The sequence below is a fragment of the Numida meleagris genome, chromosome 1 (genome assembly GCF_002078875.1).
Source record: "Numida meleagris isolate 19003 breed g44 Domestic line chromosome 1, NumMel1.0, whole genome shotgun sequence".
Lineage (NCBI taxonomy): Eukaryota > Metazoa > Chordata > Aves > Galliformes > Numididae > Numida > Numida meleagris.
In genome coordinates, this window is record NC_034409.1 from 175,166,311 (window position 1) to 175,188,218 (window position 21,908).

The 21,908-nt window shown below is 42.1% G+C and overlaps 1 protein-coding gene across 6 annotated transcripts in view; it reads left to right on the plus strand.

Annotated features, from left to right (window-relative positions):
• SPATA13 (spermatogenesis associated 13) overlaps positions 1 to 21,908 on the plus strand; it is a 75,715-nt gene that overhangs the window by 45,409 nt on the left and 8,398 nt on the right. For 4 of the 6 annotated variants that reach the window (XM_021379257.1, XM_021379275.1, XM_021379269.1 and 1 more), the window contains exons 4-10: positions 2,966 to 3,110; positions 13,606 to 13,742; positions 14,178 to 14,357; positions 15,419 to 15,604; positions 17,781 to 17,960; positions 18,614 to 18,846; positions 21,597 to 21,726. In XM_021379257.1, coding sequence (XP_021234932.1) covers positions 2,966 to 3,110; positions 13,606 to 13,742; positions 14,178 to 14,357; positions 15,419 to 15,604; positions 17,781 to 17,960; positions 18,614 to 18,846; positions 21,597 to 21,726 — 1,191 coding nt within the window. Of the gene's footprint in view, positions 1 to 2,965; positions 3,111 to 5,350; positions 7,202 to 11,269; positions 11,653 to 13,605; positions 13,743 to 14,177; positions 14,358 to 15,418; positions 15,605 to 17,780; positions 17,961 to 18,613; positions 18,847 to 21,596; positions 21,727 to 21,908 lie in introns of those variants that run through there. The other 2 variants (XM_021379296.1, XM_021379285.1) reach the window with 2 other exon arrangements.

A 21,908-nucleotide genomic window follows, 5' to 3' on the forward strand; every position in this document is an offset into this window, starting at 1 on the left:
TACTGTCTTTGGGATAATCTTTTTTGTATTGTAAATTAACCTCATTTCTTTCTTGGAGTGATTGTTACTTCTCATAGAGTGGTGTGTGAGATCTCATTTGTGAGTAATGCAACGCTGTATTTAGTTACCTCACAGGGTGTAGGCTCTGAGGAACAGAGGAGTACAAACATATGATAATAACATATTGTTTGTCAGTCATTTCAAAATCTCCAAAAACAGGTCTGTTCAAACCTGCAGAGATTGTTGTGGTGTTCAGAATCTTGGTATTGGCATACTGAGGGTACTTAAAACTAATAAGGAAGTTGCTTAAGAAAATTGCTAATGATTTAAGAAGTTATTGAAATAAAGAGTTAAGAAAATTGACAGTATAAAAAAATGCCTGCCTGTGTACTTCTAAATTGACCTGATGGAATGTAGGAAGCCCATAAGGAAATAGCAAGTTGTTCAGTTAGCACTTGACCGGTACCTATGTACTTACTTGCCTTCTCTATTGGCTTAGGTCAGAGACTGAGAAATAAAAAACATCTGAAATATAAAAATAGCTCATTTTTTTCCTGAAGGTAGTCTTGAAGTGGTATGATGCATAGAGGAACTTACTGTTCTGTTCATAGTGACGGCCCTGTTTTGTAGGTGTTTGAAGAGTTTCAGTCTCCAAGGTTTTGGTAATGCTGCAATGGTAAGGTGTCCTCCACATTCTAGAAAAGCTGCAGGACTCCTTCCTGTAGGAGCTGTCAAGTTAATAAAGCACAAATTTATTAGTAGTAAATAATAAAAGAAATAAAAAAATGTGATTCCAGTGGTTAGTAATGTAATCTGAATCCTCTTAATCTTTCTCATCCTACTTGTTCTAGAAAGATCAATGCAGTATTATCCATGGGTATGCCAGCCCCCTGATTGAAACTATCTGCTGAAATAATGTCAGAACTGGATTTTCAGTCTTCTGTGAAAAGCAGTTTTTAACACAAATTGTCATATTGCACATTTTTTTCTTTTTATTTTCTTAATGAACCAATGGATCCTGAAGTTTATACCACCAAAACTGTAGCTGAGGCCAATGGAGGTTTTCCCCAGTCAAAGGCTACGTAACTGGGATATTTTTAAAATTAATTTTATCAATACTTTAAAGAGGAAAACTCTTATTATAAATTCTAAGCCATAGAATCATGGAATAATAGAATCCTCAGCATTGGAAAGGACCCTTAAATGTCATCTAATCCAACTCCTCTGCAATGAACAGGGGCTTCCACAGCTAGATCAAGTTGCCCAGAGTCTGGTCCAGCCATTTTACCTATAAATACATAGATTTCAAGGGGTATTGAGTATTGGCAACATACTGTCTTTAAAACAACCCAAATAATTCTTGCTTACCATGAAATTCATTTAACATTTCAACCCCTTCATTTACTGCTGAAAACAAACTGGTATTTCTTCAAAGCTTGCTCACACCAGTTTATTAATGAAGGACTATCCATCAGGGCAGCTATTCGAGTTGACTCTTTCTTTGCTTGGATGCTGCTGCAACGGCTGCGCTTCAGTGAGTGCACTGCTGGGACCACAGTACTGTGGCCAAGACCAAAACTATGGAGCATTCCCAACAGGGGCATGTTCTTAAGCCAAACGATGGCCTTCACAGGTCTACCCGTGAGTAACAGCACTAGGGAGGGAAGGAATCTGGATTAATGCCTTACAAAAAAATATTAATTGCCCATAAATAAATAACTTTGTTGTATAATTGGCTGATTGCTTGTCTGTAGTGACTGATGTTACTTCTGTTAGCTATTTGAAGCAACAGATCTGACTTACTGTTTATTATTGTTTAGTGATGGGATCCTGAGTCATTGCTAGAGTACTGAGGAAATGAACGTTGAAGATGAGGTCGCAGTTAAATTGTACTAAATACACACTGGGCTTTTTGATAGTCCTTAGTACATTTGTAGCTGAAATGTTAAAAAAGGTCTAATGAATCAGGAATACATGCGTAGAAGTATTTTACATGGGGCTTTCAAAGACTGATCTCTACCTTGCTGATATTTTTCCTAAAAGCTTTGAAAACTCAAAGGAATATTTTAGGAACGTAATGTTAATTCCTTCTTTAATGTGTTTTGATTTTACCTGACAGGTTAGGTGTGAGATACAGTTTTCAAACAATACTAAATCATTGATTTCCTAACAGAGTGTAAACAGGTCATAAAAAAAGCCCTGATGCTTCCGATTTCTTAATGAAAGGGCCTATGAACAATAACCACTGAAAGATAGGAGAAGATTAAATATTTTTCTTTGAAGTTTGCACAATGAGATTTTGCCGTTCAGCGTGGAGAGCTTATGCCAAGTCATTCAACCTGGTTGATGTGAAGTTGTTCAGGGATGACTTAAAGTTAGACTCAATTTGCAAATAAGTGGGTTTTCTAATCATAATGAAGCAAATGAATTATTTGACTAAAGAAAATGTCTTCTACATAAACTTAAAAGTAAACTAAATATTATCTCTTTTTAATGTGACTTCTGGGATTTTCAGAGCCCGGGGATCATTTAGACCATTATTTTGGTCTTACAAAACAAATTTATTTTACTTACATGAAGAAAAAAAGCAACCTAGGAAATGAACACAACTTCCAGCTGTAGCATTGTTAGTCATTCGTATTCAGATGGGTGTTTACAATGTCAGCCTGAAATCAGTTAGATCCCAGAGCATTTAGGTATGGAGTACTATAAGATGAAAATTACGGTGTGTGCCTGATTAGAAGAGAAAGCTATGAAGTTTTTTATGTAACAGGGAACTGTAACATTGTAGAATGTGATGATGGTGGATAGTGTTTAAGAAACCTCAGGTTGCATGAGATAGGGGTGTTTTCTGCCTGTGTAATTAGCTGGACCACCGGCAGGAACTGTCCTTCACACTGAGTTGTACTCAGCAGACCGATGAGTACGTTGTTACTAACACTGATGTTTCATGTTTTCCCCGCAGCCCACCACGCGGCCGCCCGTCCCCGCACACCAAGTGCCCCCCTACAAAGCTGTCTCTGCCAGGTTCCGGCCCCTCACCTTTTCACAGAGCACCCCCATTGGCCTGGACCGCGTTGGGCGACGGCGGCAGATGAGAACATCGAATGGTGAGAAGTGCAAGTCCCTTTAACTCTGGATCTCAGCTTCTTGCCCTAGTTTGGCCAGCACATAGCTCAGTGTGAAATAGGAAATGGTGCAGACAAACTCAGTGACAAAGCAGTGCACAGTTAGGTTGCTTTGTTTTATAACTTTCTCATTGGTAGCTTGTCCTGCGGTGCTTGTGCGAACCTTGTTCTTCACACCTCCTCTTTGCTATAGTTTACTCTTTTGTGCCACTTATGCTCCTCTGTTTTCCACTCTCTGTATTCACATACTTGACCACAGCTAATACTGAAATATGAAGGAAATAGGGTATAATATTCTTGAGTTCACACTCAAACCATAGCCACACCACATGTATTTAAAATTTTCTTCGTCATGCATTCAGCTTCACTTCCTAGGTAGAAAATCCTTAAATAATTGAATAGCTTGTTTCTGAGAAGAGTTTGCACTGCATTTGCTTACTCGGGGTGGAAGTAGCCCAGCCAGATTTCTGGTCGATGACGGGTAGATTCTTGGAAAAGATTGTCTTTTTGGAAGCAGTACTCTTTATCAGCCTCTGATACATCCTGTGTGTTTTTTTTCTGTAATTCTTTACTATTAGCATGTAATGTTACCTGTAGGTAATATAAAGTCATACTTAGTGGAACATTTCTTGGTAGATGACAAGAGCTTGGGTTGGTACCGATGGTGTTCTTTCACGGTGAGCATAATCTGAACAGTTGTGTTTTATTGATGAGGGTTGGAAATAAGCAAAACGTTCACTTTAGAGCCTTCACTGTTGCAAAGCTCTGCCAAGAGCCTTTGCTCTGCTTCCTTGCGCACACAATCAGTTAAGATGTCTGGATCAGGGCCTGCTATGACTGCAACAAGTTCAGCAAGACCAAGTGCCGGGTCCTGCACTTCAGCCACAGCGACCCCAGGCAATGCTACAGGCTTGGGGCAGAGTGGCTGGAAGATTGTGTGGAGGAAATGGACCTGAGGGTGTTGGTCAGTGCTCAAATGAACATGAGCCAGCAGTGTGCCCAGGTGGCCAAGAAGGCCAATGGCATCCTGGCTTGTATCAGAAACAGTACAGCCAGCAGGAGCAGGAAGATGATTGTCCCTCTGTACTCAGCAGTGGTGAGGCTGCACGTTGAGTACTGTGTTCAGTTTTGGGCCCCTCGCTACAAGAAAGACGTTGAGGCCCTGGAGCATGTTCAGAGAAGGGCAACAAAACTGATGAGAGGTCTGGAGCACAAACCTATGAGGAGCAACTGAGGGAATTGGGATTGTTTAGTCTGAAAAAGAGGAGGCTCGGGGGAGACCTTATCACTGTCTACAACTACTTGAAAGGAGGTTGTGGTGAGGTGAGGGTTGGCCTCTTCTCCAGCATAACTAGTGATAGGATGAGAAGGAACGGCCTCAAGTTGCACCAGGGGAGGTTCAGGTTGGTTATTAAAATTTCTTCTCTGAAAGAGTGGTGAGGTGCTGTAATGTGCTGCCCAGGGAGGTGGTTGAATCAAGAGTAGTAGTAGTAGTAGTAGTGCCTGGAGTTGTTCAAGAGATGTTTGGATGCTGTACTGAGGGACATGGTTTAGTGGGGAAACATTGGTGGTAGGTGGATGGTTGGACTGGATGATCTTGGAGGTCTTTTCCAGTCTTGGTGGTTCTATGATTCTAAGCAGGAAATCTAATAAAAAGCATTTTCAATGTTTCTTTGTTAAAATTACACTTAGGTTTAATAGCCAGTACTTGGCTTATATGATTCTAAGCTAAATTTTTGTTGAATAATAATATCCAAATTCTGCTCAAAAGTCTGTCAGCTACAAATCAATTTATAAAAGAACATTTTAAACTGCATTTTCCTGCCTAAATATTAGGCAGTTTTCTACAGAAAGTGCTCTCCAAGAAAAAGAGTTTTGACTTGCTTCCTATGGCAATGAAATACGTTATATATACAGTATTAGTGTTTCCATTTTTATTATAGGAAAACATTGGCAACTACTTTAAAACCCATGTCTGGGGTGTTTCATTGCTGTAGGTATCTCAGCATACTTAATGATTCAGACTGGACGTAGAGCTGAATTGCATCTATTTTTGCAATCCTTTCTGCAACCACGTGGTATTCTCGGTCTATAATTCCAAAAAGACTGTCCACAAATTAACAGTTTTGCCAAGAGCTTGTTTAGAAAAAAAGAAATTAAGTATCACAGAGAAGAAATTGTGGGTTTTTTTTTTTTGTTTTTTTTTTTTAGTTATCCTTTCCAATTTGTATTTGTTAATCACATGAAATGACATTAGTTACCCTAGACAACTGCCTGAGTGCAGTATATTTCCCGGTATTTAGCTTTAGAATAGCTATTCTCCTCAATATTTGCATCAGGATAATGAGTGCTCAAAGCAAGATTTCTGCCAGTTTTCGTGACAATGAAGCAATATTGATTATACTAGATGGGACTTTTATGACTTGTTATAATAAACATAGAAATTGAACAGGAAAAACTTCTTTAATCAAAGCCCTGAAGGCAAGTGGGAAAGCAAGTGGCTTTGCAATTAAGAGGCTGTTGCACAGATCTTCTAAGTAGCTCCAGTAGAAAATAATAAAGTGACTAGTGTCACACATTCTGGTCTCTTTCCTTTTTCTTTTAAATTCACAAGGCATTTCCTTGTCTTTGAACATGTGAGAGTTTTTTGTTTGCTCATGTACAGTGAAATTTGATAACACAAAAGCCCTTTATTATAGACAGAAATTCTAGACCCAAGCCTTGAAGACCAGTGGTATCTTATTTTAGTGACTTGTTAAATTCTCATATATTGTATGGCTACTTTTATAACAGTGGGAGATAGAATTGGAGATTTAAATTTTTAGAAAATCAGCTCTTACAAGACAGTAAATCTTCATTCTGTAGGAGACAGAAACAGCCAAGACGTACAGGAAACTTCTCTAGTGACTCATATTGCTACTCTCATGCTTATAGCATTACCACTTTAAATTAATGTGAAAGAAGTTACCTAATTATCACAGTAGAGGAAATTATTATAAATATCTCAGAAATTATGTCTTTCTCACATCCTGTGGGCTTGAATTTGGCTAAATTCATTTGTGAACCCCTTTAGATAGCCTCAGCTCTGAGTAGATGGAGTGGGATTCATCTCAAGTTTAAGTCACCTCAATTTAGTCCAAATGTGGCTATCTACATAAGAGTAACACTTTCAAGCACCCTTCACAGGCAGTGGTGATCTGGGGCTTGATTCAGTTGCCCGCCTCAGGTGTCCAGTACTGTGTGGGATACCTGGGTATATGCACGGGACTGGCAGTTGTGACCAAGGACCTATGGGCAATCTGTTCCTTTCATGAGTGGCAGCCAGAGGCCAGTGGGATATCCAAAATACTTGAAATGGTGCTAAGTACCTATGTTTAAACAACTGATCTGAGCCCTTAGTAATTTCCCTCGGTGAAGATTAGATAAGGCATATCCTTAGAATAGACTGAATTCCTCTCTCAGCCTGTTTGATTCTGACCAATTCATGTTGATTGCAAAGGGAGTTTAGATGCTTGCTCAGTTCAGATGTGGATCTTGCCATTTAGATTAATACATCCTGTTATTTGCCCACACTACCATTCAGCTACCATCACGGTTTTCACAGTTCAGTCAAGCTTTTCACAGTTCATCAGGGTGGGTTTGAACAAGTGAGCAGCCTGTGCAGAGCACAGCTCAGGAACTGAGGCACAAAGAGACTGGGAGAGGAGGTTTTCAGATTCTCTTTTCAGATGAAAAAGCCACCTCAAATAAGTTATTGGCTGTGGAAATGAATAAGCAGATGTTATTAATCACTCCTCCAGAGAAAACAGTTTGCAGCTTGCTACCATGTCCTTGCTATGCTGTCCTGTTCCCCAGAAGAGCGAAAAGGTAAGTAGGTGAGAAAGCAGGAAGAGCATGTTGCCAGGTTGCTGCACTGGTGGTGCATTCATGACTGTCAGCGGGTGGGTGGAACACGTCTGATGTTGCAAGCAGCTCCTTGGTGGCTGCTGCATTCTGAAAAGCTCGAGGAGGCAGAAAGACAGAAATGGGAGGTTAAGGAGCATCATGAAATCCCCTGTCCCGCTGTGGGGGAGGTGAGTGCCCTGGGAATGGCAATGGATAGGAAGCAGAACTGAAGCTGTCAGGTGAAAACTAGGAGACAAGGAGCCCAATGGTAAAATTGTCTGAAATGCTGCCAATATCGTGCTCGGTGTCAGACAGAGAGGTCTTTGTAACTTCAGGCACCTTCATGCAGAAAAATGGTGTAAAAAAGGAGATTTAGATTATTTATGAACAGAGGAACATTTGAAATGAAAAGATCCTTTGTTTTCTGAAGGAAAAGAAAAGCAGGCCACTGACATGCAAATCAAGAGATTATAGAGTAGTTTCCAAACAATGAATTAGGGGAAAACTGGCTAATAAACATTATGGGACAACACATCCTTTACAAGCAATTTAAGTGATCCTCAAATGAAGGATTGGGCAGAAGATGGCAAAACTCTAGTGCAAAATAGGAGCTGTTGGACAAATGTTGCTTAAAAAGAATTTAGAAAAACAGGAAACCCTGCCACTTGTAGTGAAAATTTAAAAGTGAGATGGAGAAATATGCATATTTTTAAAGGATCTACATGGAATATGGGTATATGATAAACATGGTTGAAGGAAGATAGCTAGCAGAGCATAGCCAGCGTAGCCATTGTGTAAACATATAGGGATAGTAGTTGTACCAGTGAAGGAGTGTCTCTCATGCATTAAAGAAAAACTGTCAAATTCACTGCACCAGTAAGTGTCCCAGGATCCATGGATTAGTATTGCCATGCCAAAATAGGAAAAGAATCATAACAAGATTAAATTATGAACCACCTGAGATCATGCAAATGATGATAATAAATGTGATGAACTAAGGAAATCAGAGAAGTGTCTATGGCAGCAAGTATGGTCATAAAAGGAGACATCATAGAATCATAAAATGGTTTGGGTTGGAAGGGACCTCAAAGATCATCTAGTTCCAACTCACTGCCATGGGCAGTGCCAGTTGCCAACCTCTGGATCAGACTGCCCAGGAACCTATCAAGCCTGGCCTTGAATGCCTCCAGGGATGGGACATCCACAGCTTCTCTGGGCAGCCTGTGCTAGTGCGTCACCACCACTTAAATTGCTGCTGTGTGTTTTAAGCATTATAATGGGGAACAGTGCTACATTTTTAGGTGTACTGTAAGTAACTTCTCGGTGCAGCTAAGCAGGAAACCTACAGGAAGGGAAACAATTCTTGAGTCATTCCTCAGGTGTGTGGAGGATTACAAATAAAAGAACTGCTCTTTGAGGGTATGTGTTGTCTTACTCTACAGATGTCTGCAGCTGAGCTGGTTGACCCAGACTGGAGGAAACAGAGAATTTGAGGTGCAGTTTATGGGCCAAATTTAGATGATGGCAGCGATGTAAAAAAGCACCAAGAGTAATTCAGTGAGTAGCAGATCTGTGAATCTGACATAATAGTACATAGAATATATAAATATTATATATAGTACTTTGAAACTGTAACAGAGACTAACAACAACAGAATGGTGGACCCTCATGAAGAAGAGTCAATGTAGATTTTGTGGAGGGATGGCAGGGAAGGTCTTCCTATGCATTACTGAGTGATGAGGCACTGAGAGAGGAGGAAAGTGATTGGTTTTCTTAATGGGAGAGATCAGGAGTGGAGATGTGAATGACTGCACCAGTCTTCTGATGTTTGATGTCCTCACAGATAATGTGGAAAGGGCGGTCTGGGATGATTTTACCATTTTTACATGTGGGCTGCATTATTCGCGGCAGTGGAAACACAAGGTGCTTGAACAGAGCTGCAGAAGGATTTCATGATGGGGGGAGACAGTGCATTTCACTGTCAGCAGGTGGAATTTGATGTTGATAAAAGCAAGGTAGTGCGCATGGAGGAAAACAAGCCTGGCTTACTGAGGAGTGGACTTTGAACAAGATGCCTTTCTGAAGGCAATTGCCTTGTGATTCTATAGATAAATAACATGTCAGTTCAGTGCATAGTAACCGTCAAAACAGTAAACAGAAGGGCAGGAATTTGTAGGAAGGGAAGGGAGAACAAAACAGAAAGCCTGATTGTGCCACTGGAGTGGCATGTGGCGGCCATCTGCCCGCTCCTCTCCACCTCAAAAGGCATTTCTTACGAGGGACAATAGAGAGAAAGGCAGAAAAAGGACAGGAAAATCCATTCACTATCTCTATGCAAAGAATGATTAACTAGGCTTGGACTCGAGCTTGGAAGAAAGAACAACAGGGGGATAAATGTCTATACACTGATTGGCATAGGAAAAATAAATTGTTATTTTTTCTAATGATGCAGGAACTAAATGAAAGTCTCAGGTAGTTAAGTTCAAAACAAAAGATAGTTTTCATATTCTGTAAAATTAAACTATGAAATTAATTGCAACACATGTCAGATCCCAAAAGCTTACAGAAATTCAGAAAGTGATTTGAAAAAAATGGCTCATTAAACACTGAGATACCACATCTGCCCCAGGAGGAATATGATCTGCAGATAGCTGGGATGTAGGGAAGTACATTAGAAAGCACCATTACATGCCTCATCTGGTTTTATGCACTTCCCTAGGCATCTGCTGCCTGCCACTGTCAGAGGGCAGTGGGTTGGGGACACTTCTGTTCTGCCCTAGAGTGGGGGGGTTCCATGATATTTTCTTATATAAAGCCTCAATAGAATATTGAGAAAAGGATAAAGTAGGATTTATTACATGTTCTGAGTGATGTTGGGATTTATTACATGTTCTGTACTTCCTGCAGTCTATTCAAATTGTTTAAGGCAACCAAAAAGTAGCATTCAGACTTCCCATGCTTTGATAACATCAAACCACTGAGCTGGGAGCAAGCATAGGGGGATACCTACAACAAAATTTTCCCAAGGTGGCAAACCAGCTTTTGCTGTTGTGGCATATGTGCTTTATGCAGCATTTTCAGTGTTGTTAGTAAGCAGTGTGAGGACATAGTAACTGGTATGCCACTGCAAGGACAGCCCTCGCCTGTCCTCAGGTGATCTGTGAGGATATGAACCCACCAGCAGCTCATTCCAAAGCAGTACTTTGGTGGCAGCTCTGTTGGCGGCTGCACAGCTGGGAACTGTGGCCGTGCAGGGTAGGAGGGCAGGCTCCTCCTGGCAGCAGCCCACAGAGTGCTGATGAGTCACCAGGCAAACACGCACCTCTGTGCCACTCTGCAAGAGTCAAATCGGATGCCTGGTTTCCAGAGATGATTTCTAATCTCTCCTCTGTAAGAATGGTGTGGTGTCTGATCTGGTTTCCCTTTGGCAGTTCAGCAAGCAGGGTTTTGACGTGGTAGAGGGCTTGAGTTCTGGCTGCTGTAAAGTGAGAAGCCTTCACTAGCAAGGTGATGTACCTGAATATTTCCCTAGCTGGTTTCTGTTTTTGCAGTTGTGTTTTTACTGATTGTGAGAAGAATGCAAGTAGGCATATCGGCATCTTGCAATACAGAGTAGCTTACTGCAGTCCACCAGGTCTCCTCGCAGCAAGAGGTAGCAGGGAAGTTTGGCAGTTCAGAAGAGAGTTCCTCTCAGCCTCCACTCAAGTGGGGCAGACTGGATTTCTGCGAGAGCACATTGCTGGGTGAGCAGGCCTCAAGTAGTGCCCAGGTAGTGTGCAGGTGGAGGGAGTTCTCTGAGGGTGGTGGGGCATTACAGCTGCTAAGCGCCATGTTCTGTGAGGATAGTGGGGCATTACAGCTGCTGACCGCCGCATTCTGTGAGGATAGTGGGGCATTATGGCTGCTAAGCACCGTGTTCTGTGAGGATAGTGGGGCATTATAGCTGCTGACCGCCGTGTTCTAAGAGGATAGTGGGGCATTACAGCTGCTAAGCACCGTGTTCCGTGAGGATAGTGGGGCATTACAGCTGCTAACTGCCATGTTCTGTGAGGTTAGTGGGGCATTACAGCCAGTAACTGCTGTTGGGGGCCCTGTTTTTGCTCCCTGTTTGCCATTTGTGTGAGAAAATGCCTCCGTCCTCCCTTTTCTCCCTGTCTGCTGCAGCCTTAACCTTTTGGCAGCTCGTGCCCTGCGTAATGACACAGCAGTTCGCTTTGAAGCAGTTCTAAAAGCCACGTTAAAAAAAAAAAAAAAAAAAAGGCTTCATTGTTGATTTCTGCTGGAATTGTAGCTGGTGTAATGTAACAGCGATGGGCTGATACTCGGCTGCTGGAACTCAAGGAATTCCCCGCTCCCATCCAGCGCTCCCCTTGGAGTCTCGCTGATCGGAACTCAGAGTGAGGCACATGCCCTCCCCGCCGCTGCGGGGCCGCCTCTTGCTGCCGCTCTGGCACTTCCTCCCCCGGCAGCCCAGCCCCGGCCTCCAGCGCAGCCTGCAGTGGGGTGAGGCGGGCGTGGGGCCGAGCTGGGCCCTTCTGAGCAGCTCCCCAGGCCCTGGCCCGATACCCCGGTGGCAGCATGGTGGCCCGCGGGGGAATGGCACGGTTTTGGAGTCTGGAGAGCCTTCATATGGGCACAAGTGAGTATCCATTCTTTTTTTTTATGGTGTCGAATGAGGTGGTTGTGACAGGTGGGGGGCTTGGCTGTACTCATGTCAGTGTCGCTTGCGGGAGCCAATGGTGACACCGGTGGTCAAACAGCTGAGAGGTGGGATCGATCTCACAGCATCATTAAGTTTCAAGCCCATCCTCAGCTTGCAGCCCTGCCTGCTGCCTGCAAAAACAAGGTGAGCTCGTTGATTTGCTGAGGAATAATGGGCAATTATCAACCTCAAAATTGCAGTCATTTTTCACCTGGAGCTAGATGAATTGAGATGTGTACCATCCTCACTGGTACAAGTCAGCAGGCAGCTCTGATATTGCAGAGGAGATGTATAAAGGATCACTGGGATGATTTGCATGGGTTTTTTTGTTGTTGATTTATAAGCTAAACATTGATTTCATGTACTATTTATTTGCAGATTTTGTAATAAAGCATTTGCAGTACATTTTACAGGATGTGTTAGAGAAGTTTGTCAGTGCTCAGATTTATGAGTCTTGAGGGAAAAAAATCTTGTTTTTTTTTTAATAAGGAATTCCACATCCTTGTTTGTTGTTATTATGCCATCAACATGAGTGCATATTTAAAATGCCGGTGGGTAGCAGAGCATGGTAGAATAGCTGTGTTGCATTACATCAAGACCATGGCATGGTCTTGGAGAAAACTCTTCTTTTTTATTTAATCTGTGCAGCTGTCAGCTTTGATCTCTTGCACATCAACACCAAAATGACTAAAGATGCTCGTAATGGTCGGAGCAGCCAGAAGCGGGGGTTGAAGTCGTCCTCCCCATGAAGTAGATAACTGATAACGTGTCTGTTCGTGACGTGGGTAAAGCAAGGGCAGAGCGGCAGGGCAGGGTGCTGCTGCTGTGCCTCATGGGTGGGTGGAAGCGGCAGGTTCAAGAATTCAGCCAAGAAGTCCCTTCCCCTTGGAAGGGAGAGGGATGCTGGGCTGCTGCTCTGCTTATCAGCAGATGGGAAAAAAGTTCATCATAAGCACCCCATTCTGGGCATTATTTTTGATTGGATTTTTGAGGACTGTATGTTCTTCAGATTCTCTGGTTATTCATAGCTTGGGACAACCTTAGGAATAAATCTGTAGGGATAAATTAAGGACTAGATGGTGCATTCAAGCACTGAGGCACTGATAGTGAACACTTCATGGTTATTAGCTCATCCCAAGAACTGTTGCAGCTGGCTTCCAAGGGTCTGGCCCTGAGCCATGTGGACCTGAGTCAATCAGTATTATTGGTCCCAAATCCAGTCCTTTCCATTTGTGAAGGGGAGATGATAGCCAAAAGGACCTACCTCCTGCCCAGAGATGGAGCCCCAGATGGTAGTACCCATCTGTGAAGTTTTATGCAGTAACTCCAGATTTTCATGTGCACAGAGAAAGTCACTTGCGTGCTGTTTCTCTTGGTTTCTGTGGCTGTACAGACACAATGAAGTTAGTTAGACACTTAGTTCTGATTTGTGTTTGTCTGCAAAGCGTGGGCTGCCCACTCATCTCGATGGCAATGTTTCCTGGGGGAACGCGTCAGGGATATGACAGAGCTGGGGTTTGGCAGCAGCCCCTCTGAGTGCTGTTGCTGTGAGTGGTAACTGCACCCAGACCTCTCATCTGGGTCAGATTATTTTGCATTTCTTCAGGATTTAGCAAAAAAAAAAAAAAAGTTTGTAGATCTGTTTTTTTTGCACACAAAAAGGAGAATATCTCCATTTCATCAGATACTAAATGAGAAAATTACAAAGAAAAGTAAAAAGTAATTCATGTCTGAAGAGTGCTTTTCCGGAGAGTCCTACGCTTCCATTGTTGCTGTTATATTCATAGTAACAGAGGCAAATCCAAAGCGATTCCTCTTGCATTGTTTGTTTTAGGAATAGGTGCTTGTGTAAGAATGATTGCACAAACAGCTGTTCTGCCTTTGTTTTAGCTGCTGCAGATGGAGGGACGGAATCTTCAGCATTGGTGGATGACAATGGCAGCGAGGAAGATTACAGCTACGAGGAGCTCTGCCAAGCCACACCCAGGTACCTGCAACCTGGAGGGGAACAGCTCGCCATTAATGAGGTAACATCCTGGGTTACATCCCACTGTGGGGAATCTTTGTATTGTTATCATGATGGAGTGCATGTTTTCCACACACAGGAGGTTTCTTGTTAATAAAAGGCGTAGTGGCTGTAGCCATCATAATGAAGTATCCAACAGCCATGGTATCCTGCCTCGGACAGTGTGCATGGTCAGATCCCAAGAGAAGAGCACAGGAACAACACTTCACTGGGAGCCTGACTCATTAGCTACATAGCTGCTCTGGAGTAGGACTCTACTTGTTCTCACTCTAATAAGTGAATGCACAGATTTCTGAAAATCCATAATTTTAGTTTTATCCTCTAGGAGAATTAATCTTGGGCACTCTAGTGAGGTGTTTTGATCTTTTTTGGTAATTTATAAATAGTTCATTGTTTATCCTTTATCCTTCACGTCCCCTTTCTCTTCCCATCTCAGCTGATAAGCGATGGCAGCATTGTCTATGCAGAAGCTCTCTGGGACCATGTCACTATGGATGATCAAGAGCTGGGCTTCAAAGCTGGAGATGTCATTAGAGTCCTGGAAGCTTCCAACAAAGACTGGTGGTGGGGAAGAAATGAGGACAAAGAAGCCTGGTTTCCAGCTAGCTTTGTCAGGGTTAGTAACTCCGTTGGTTTTGCACCATTGATACACAAGGTCCTTGTAGTAGAACACAGCAGTGATCATGGCATTAAATCTAAATGAAGGGGCTGATCCTCAGCGTCTTTGCCTCCAAACATCAGAGGTGTAATCCTAGTGACTTCCCACATTACAATGCAAGAGAGGATCATACTCTCAGATGCTCCAGCTCCTCACTTCTTCCTTTGTGTGGCCCTTCTGTAGCCAGAGAAATTTCACAAGTAGAAATGAGGGCAGCAGGAAGCTCAGCCAGGAGCAATCAGTGTATACAAAGAGAACAGCAATTTGTGTGAGAGACTGGGGCAAGCTGTGCTGTGTGCTGTGTGCTTCTGGTACTCCAGGGATTTCGTGGTAAAACAGCGGAATTTATTACCGCAGTCTTTTTTAGGAGTCTGGTTCGTAGTCTGAGCTCTGTCATCAGAACTTAACCAGGTTATTGTGACTCTTGATGGTATAACGCTGAATTATATTTTATAATTTCATTTAATTTACTTTTTGAGAGCCTTTAATGAAACTTGGGCTACACTGTATTAAGTACTACACAATCTGCAAGAGATGGTTCCTGCTGTTACCCCTCTGAGCTCTCCAGCTAAAATGGGCAATCAGAAAAAAGCAGACAAAGGAGGTGCTGTTACCCAGACGGGGAGCTGGGGCAGGGAAAGAATATTTTGAAGTGCTCAAAAGAGTTGTTTACTTTTGAAATTTTTGCTCATAAGCTGATTTGGCCCAAATTGCACATTAGCTATTAGTAAGAGTGAGAATAAACTTAATTCTGCAAAATATGCAGACTACACAGCATATATGTCTTAAATGCTGGGAGTAGAAGGCCATGGATTTAACCAACTAAAAAAAAAAACCACATTATTTGAATATCCAGCGGGTAGAATGGGGATTTTTTTTTGTGGAATGCTCTCTTGAAAGGAAGGAATGGGAACATTTCTGTCACAAGTCGTTTCTTATTTGTAATATGTTTGTTATGATTTTGTCATGCTTTGTAAAAGTTTGCTGTTTTACTCTGCTCTGCTTTGTTCTGGCTGCAGCTGCGAGTTAATCAGGAAGATCTGCCAGAAAATTGCAATAGTATCCAGGATGAAGAACAAGATGCAGATATTAGCAAGCATCGTCAGAAAATAGCTGAAAACAAGGATCAGATGAGAACCAACGTTATACAGGAAATTATGAACACAGAACGAGTCTATATCAAGCATCTCAAGGACATCTGTGAGGTACATGCTTTAACCTGAGGGCATTCTGCTGACTTAATGTGAGCAAAACATCCCATCTAAGCTGAGAAGTGGAATGGTTTCCCATATCACAGTGTTGAGAACTGTACTTCTAAGGCTGTCAGTCAGAACCTTGCTGTGCCCTCGTAAGGCTTTCTTCTCCACAGACTGCCACAAGGCAACACTTCCTTTTTGAAAAACAGAAAACATTCCACTTTTGACACGGAAAAAATAGTTTGCTTGTCCAACTGCTATTTCCATAATAGTAATAAGTGAGAGGAAGTGCAGTTTATTTAAAGCTTTTTATCACTTGGTTTAGATAGAAAACTTACAGTAATTTGAATAGAATGTTACAGTTCAGAGTCTAAACTTTTGAAAGTAATGTGCAAAGAGAATGTTTCCTGGGTGAGATTGTATTTGTTTTTTTCCAGCAAAGAGCCTTTTTTTGGATGCTTCAGAGCTACGAAGTCTTTAAAGGCGTCTTAGAACTAATTTGTTTGAATCATGAAATATTGAGAACACGGTGTTTTTTTCTTCTTTTCATTCAAATTTTCTCAAAGGACCTCATTCCATCAATAAGCTTCTTAATACTTCTCACCGATGTTTGCTTTCTCTGACGTGGACTGTGATGCATTTGACCTGTACTTGATGTGTGTTTGTGCTTAACATCTCTATGGGTGCTTAGCAACCTACCAAAATATTCTTACTGCACTTAGTTTGCTGGTTCTCTCTGTGTATTTGTCATGTTGTCATCCTTCAGTGCACCAGTCATTGCTAGATTCTTTCATGGACCACAAAGTAAACAAGACAGCAGTGGTGTGTTGGCCTATTTTTGTTTGGTTTCTTGTGAATCAGGCCTTTTTTATGCATTTTGAGAAAGGATAAAAGGAAAGGCAAGCAAAATTTTTTTGCTAAGTGGCAGGCTTTTAAAAAAACAAAACACTAAATGCACGTTTTGCCATTTAGATTTGCTGTTTATTTATCCTAGCAAGTTTGAGTGAGTGCCTCAAAGTGAATCTGTAGGGTGGTGCAAGCAGACATGGGCTGAAAATACACTCAGGTAGGAGTGAGCCAGAAAAGCTGCTGCAGTCCAAATGTGCCAGTGCTGCACTAAAATGAATCACTAGGGCTGGCACAGCCAGGATCATAAAGAAAAGCTTGTTGTGTTTGAGGAGTGCGTGCAGTTCACATTAAAGAACTGCACAGGAGCTCATTTTCCTGGTAAACCTCAATAGCAGGCTTTTTACAGCTGTCTGCTCCCAGAGCTGTTTGGGAGAACCCTGCCTGGAAGCAGCCACTCGGAGCAGCCTGACAGATAGCCCCTGTCATACCAGCTACCCTTTGCACTCATCTGCACCTATAACTGATAGAGGAATGGAGCACAGCTGCTATTTGTGCTATCAGCTGCTGTGCTGCACGCTCCTGTCCCTGCGCATCCTGTGCAGCAGGTAAATGAGGATCTGCGTGGTGACAGCAGCTGAGTCTGGAGCCTATAGGAGGCCTCTGGCCTCACATTTACCTCCTGGCTGTGGGAGCACTGATAGGATCTGGTTACTGACCATTAGGTCACTGGTTACTGAGAGTGGAGTAGAATTTTCTCCGGAGGCACTTTAAAACTGGAGGGCTTGGTTATGCATCTACTTACCACTGGATACAAAGGAGCTAGACCCACGTGATGTTCTTGCAAGTGAACTCAAAAAAAAGTAAAAAGTAATTGTATTTTTACATAAATCTTGCTGGTACTATTACCTCCTTACCAGCACTTTTAGCAAAGGATAGCATTCCAAACATATTATAATATGATCTTAATTTTGCTTCTCTGGCTTGGACCGGGCCCTGCCTATACCTGCTGAGTAAGGAACCAGTACATTATCCTTGGTAGAAATTGTCTGTTTATTAATTGTTTCAGTGTTTTTTCCTATAGGAAAAAATGGCACAGGGGAATTACTACAGAAAAGCACAGCAGCTAATGCAGTAGTTGCACGGGGCATGAGAGACACTGGATTGGAAGAATCAATGTGGGCACCAATCTGCTTGTCCAGTCATGTATGTATGGCTGGGAAACCACTCACGTGCCCGTCGATCATAGGGTTTTTGCCAGTTCAGTGGGATGCTTTCATGGTAGAAACTGTTCTTGAATCTTCAAACTAATGAGTTTTTTTTTTAATTTTGTTTCCAGGGTTATATTCGGCAGTGTCGCAAACATACAGGAATGTTCACCACAGCCCAGCTAAGCACCATTTTTGGAAATATTGAGGATATTTACAAATTCCAAAGAAAGTTTCTGAAGGATCTTGAGAAACAGTACAACAAAGAGGAACCTCATCTGAGCGAGATAGGGTCATGCTTTCTTCAACATGTACGTTGCAGAAGTTGGTTTTATTTATGAAATAAACAAAATCTGATAAGAAAATGATAACTTTGGGAGGGGACTTCACTAACAAGTGGCTATCAAATGTTGAGCTTTAAATAGGTAGCATTTTAGAATGTAAAGTATTTACAACTAGGTTAAGAATTATTTAAATATTTCAGATTTCTCTTTATCTTTAGGAAGTACGGATCTTTGTACATGATTTCAAAACCACAGTGATCAGAGATGAGCTGGACTATCTGCAGAGATCTCAGATTGCTTAGTCAGGCATGCAGCAACTTGCTAAAGAAAACAAGGATTGAAGGTGGCGGGGAAAGAATCTTAATTCATAATAGAAACCTGTAGCTGTCAAGGCCTTCTGATTTCAAGGATTCCCCAAACAAAAGTACTTCTTGAAGGACTGGGCTTGATCATCCTGACTTAATGAAAGCCTCTATCTCTGTGTTCATACAGAGAAGGTACATAGCTTTGGCAGTTAAAAGATTTCTGTGTAATTTCAGAGCTAATTGTTATTGAATTTGGAAGCAATATAAAAATGAATTAAATAGTATAACTAGGTATAATAGGTATTACAAAAAATGTCTTTCATCCTTTGTAATCAAATACTTCACTTAATGCTTTGACTTTTTCTTTTTTTGTAGCAAGAAGGCTTTGCTATTTATTCTGAGTATTGTAACAATCATCCCAGTGCCTGCATTGAACTTTCCAAACTAATGAAACAGGGCAAATACCGTCACTTCTTTGAGGCCTGTCGCTTGCTTCAGCAGATGATTGACATTGCCATTGATGGTTTTCTTCTCACGCCTGTTCAGAAAATCTGCAAATACCCTCTGCAGCTTGCAGAATTGCTCAAATACACCACGCAGGAGCACAGGTGAGAGAATTAAAAAGACAAATCTTAAAACAGTAAGTTAATTACTGAAGGCTTCTGGGTGACAAAACCCCAGTTCTTGAGATCAGGAACAAAACTGCCACTGCCTCCAAGAGATGGGAGCTCCTTATGGGCATCTTGGAATGATCACAAATAACAAGATTTTATAAAAAATCTTTAGCAAAATGTTGTTCAGGGATTTCCTGGGTATTTTTGCATTCATTGCTGTGGCCTTCTAATAAAAATTGCCACTAAAGGTAGGTTGTACTCCACCACATCTCCTAGTAACTTCCAGGGAAATACTTATTGCCCCAAAATAAATATAAAATACTTGGGGATTGGTATTTCCATAGCAGTTCCATAAAAAATTTGCTATGAGGATCTTTGTTATTTGCAATCTTTGTAATCTGCTTCCTCTCTGAGCTATGTCACTGGGCTTTCTGGATGCATGCTAGAACCACTGTTTGGCTCTTTTGTAAACTCGGTGTAATCCCATTCTCTCAAAACTGAACTCCTCACCAGACCCAAGCTTAACAGTCCCTTTCACCTCTCTTCCCAAGCTGGGTCTTTACCAGTCAGTGTAATATTGCGAGTAATGAAAATCAGAGAAAAATACAAAACTGGATAGAGATCTTAATGGGATAGGAAACGTACTGTGGAAGTAAGAGCTCCTCAGAAAAGAAAAACTATCAATTAATTAAAAGAGTTTTTCCCATGAACCCACAAGAAATACTTTTTTGTTTGATGTCTGCCAGGAGGCTTGGATTCTAGAAGGGATAATTTATTTTTCTTCCATTCCTCCTTAGAATCACAGAATAGAATCATAGAATCCTTAGAGTTGGAAGGGACCTTTAAAGGCCATCTAGTCCAACTCCCCTGCAATGAACAGGGACACCACAGCTTGATCAGGTTGTTCAGGGTCTGATCCAGCCTCGCCGGGAAAGTCTTTAGGGATGAGGCATCCAGCACATCTCCGGGCAACCTGTTTCAGTGCCTCACCACCCTTACTGTAAAAGACTTTTTCCTTATATCTAACCTAAATCTCCCCTCTATAGCTTTTTTTAAGCTTTGGGAAACAACTCCAGACATTAGATTTTCAGTTGGGATAAGTAAGAACTGAAGTTGCAGGTTATTAGCCTTTCTAGTACACCCCTGGGTTAATTACCTCTTTGACTAAATTAAGATTTTATCTTTAAATGCCTGCCTTTTAATGTGTACAATTGCAAGAAAAATGTTCCACTGTGACCCCAGTGCTCAAAGTCCAAATGCAGCCTGAGGCGATGCTTTGTGGGCAGAAGTCTGTGCTTGTTCAACACTGAGAAAACTCTGCTTGGAAACAATGGAATTTTTGCTAGGGAGCAGAAGGGATGTAGAATGCTGATATTCAGGGCTTCAATTCTGGTGTCTACTAGCTCAGCCATGCTCTCAGTGTCCAGAGGTGCTCACAAGCAGACAGGCCCACGCTCACATGGAGCTTCAGCAAAGCTCCATTCAGCCTATTCTTTTGGAGCTTTTTCTTTTGTTGTCTCAAAGTGGCTGAAGATGTGCACAGCCTGCCATGAAGGCCACACTTTGTGCCACAAGTGAGGGCTGATGTACACACTGACAGAGGCAGAAGGAGCTGAGGTAAGGAAGGGCAGGAGTAGCACTGTGGCTGTCCAGTGTCACCCCTGGGACATCTCCCTGACACAGGCAGGATCTTGTCATTGTTCATCTCACTTTTTGAATACACTGTGGTAGAAAAGGGTCTCCAGAGCTATCAGTAAAGGGAGGAGAGCAGAGTGCAGATGTGTAAAGAAATGCATCCATCAGCAGCGGCTGATGAAAATAGGAACTGAGACAGAAGCAGATAAGCAGGGCAGTGATGCTGACACCCTGGCAGGGTTTATTTCTGTCTCATACTGTTTTCTACCTCCAGCTTCCTTTTCTGCAAGAGTCATACTGATAACAGAGGGAAGGCAGCTGGGACTGTAAGGCAAGAAATAAGCCTCTTTCCTTCCTTCTTCTCAGAGACTATTTGAGGAAGGTGAAGGAGGGATGCATGCTATACAGAGGGAAACCCAAACCTGCCTACTGGCTCGGGAGAGCCATAAGCATATGTGGAGTTGAGGGAGAGAAGAGGGGAGCAGAGCAGTGGAGGAAGAACAGGAGACTGCACTCCACCTGGAGCAGACAGGGGAAGGTGACAGCCTTGGCTCTCACACATTTCTTCCATGAAAATGGGCCACTTTATCACTTTAATTCTTCTCTTTGGTGCTCAGGCTCTTGGGTCCCTTGCTCACCTTGTTTGAGGTTGCTGTCGGTATCTTTTCTGCCTGCATAACTTTCATTGTTCACATTTGTTCACTCAGCCACTGGGAATGAAAAGGAGAAAACACAGTCATTAAACATGATCGAAGGGATGACTTTCACAATAAAATCCCACTAAAATCTTGCTTAAAAAGAAATCCCTTTGGTGAAATGTATATAACAGTTTTGGGTTTTACCATTGTTTTCAGTAGAGACAGTATTTCTACTCAGTAATTTACTTCTGCCTCCTTTCAGCAGTTCAGTAATTTGCTCCTGCACAAAATGCAGCAATACACTGTACAGGCTGTTGTGTGAGGTTGAGGATAGAGCATCACATGTCTCTTGTTTAAGTACTCTGAGTAAAAGGATAAGTGCAGGACATCAATTCAAGTTCCATGTCACAGCTTCTAATTGCATCATACCCATTGTACAAGTGATCTTTGAAACATGCCTACATTTCACAGTGATTATAACAACATAAAAGCTGCATATGAGGCTATGAAGAACGTGGCATGCCTAATCAATGAGCGAAAACGAAGACTGGAAAGCATAGACAAGATTGCACGTTGGCAAGTGTCTATAGTAGACTGGGAGGTAAGTGCCAGACCCTTTCCTGATCAAAGGTACTGTGTACAGTACTTCATGTCCTCTACAGGATCTGTCTTTCTGCATGGAAGGTAGTTTATGGGTGTCTACTTTTCAGCTGGTCACTGCTCAGTTAAAAGTCCAGTTGCAGCGGTTTTGTTACTGATTACCTTGTTTATCACTCAGGAAGA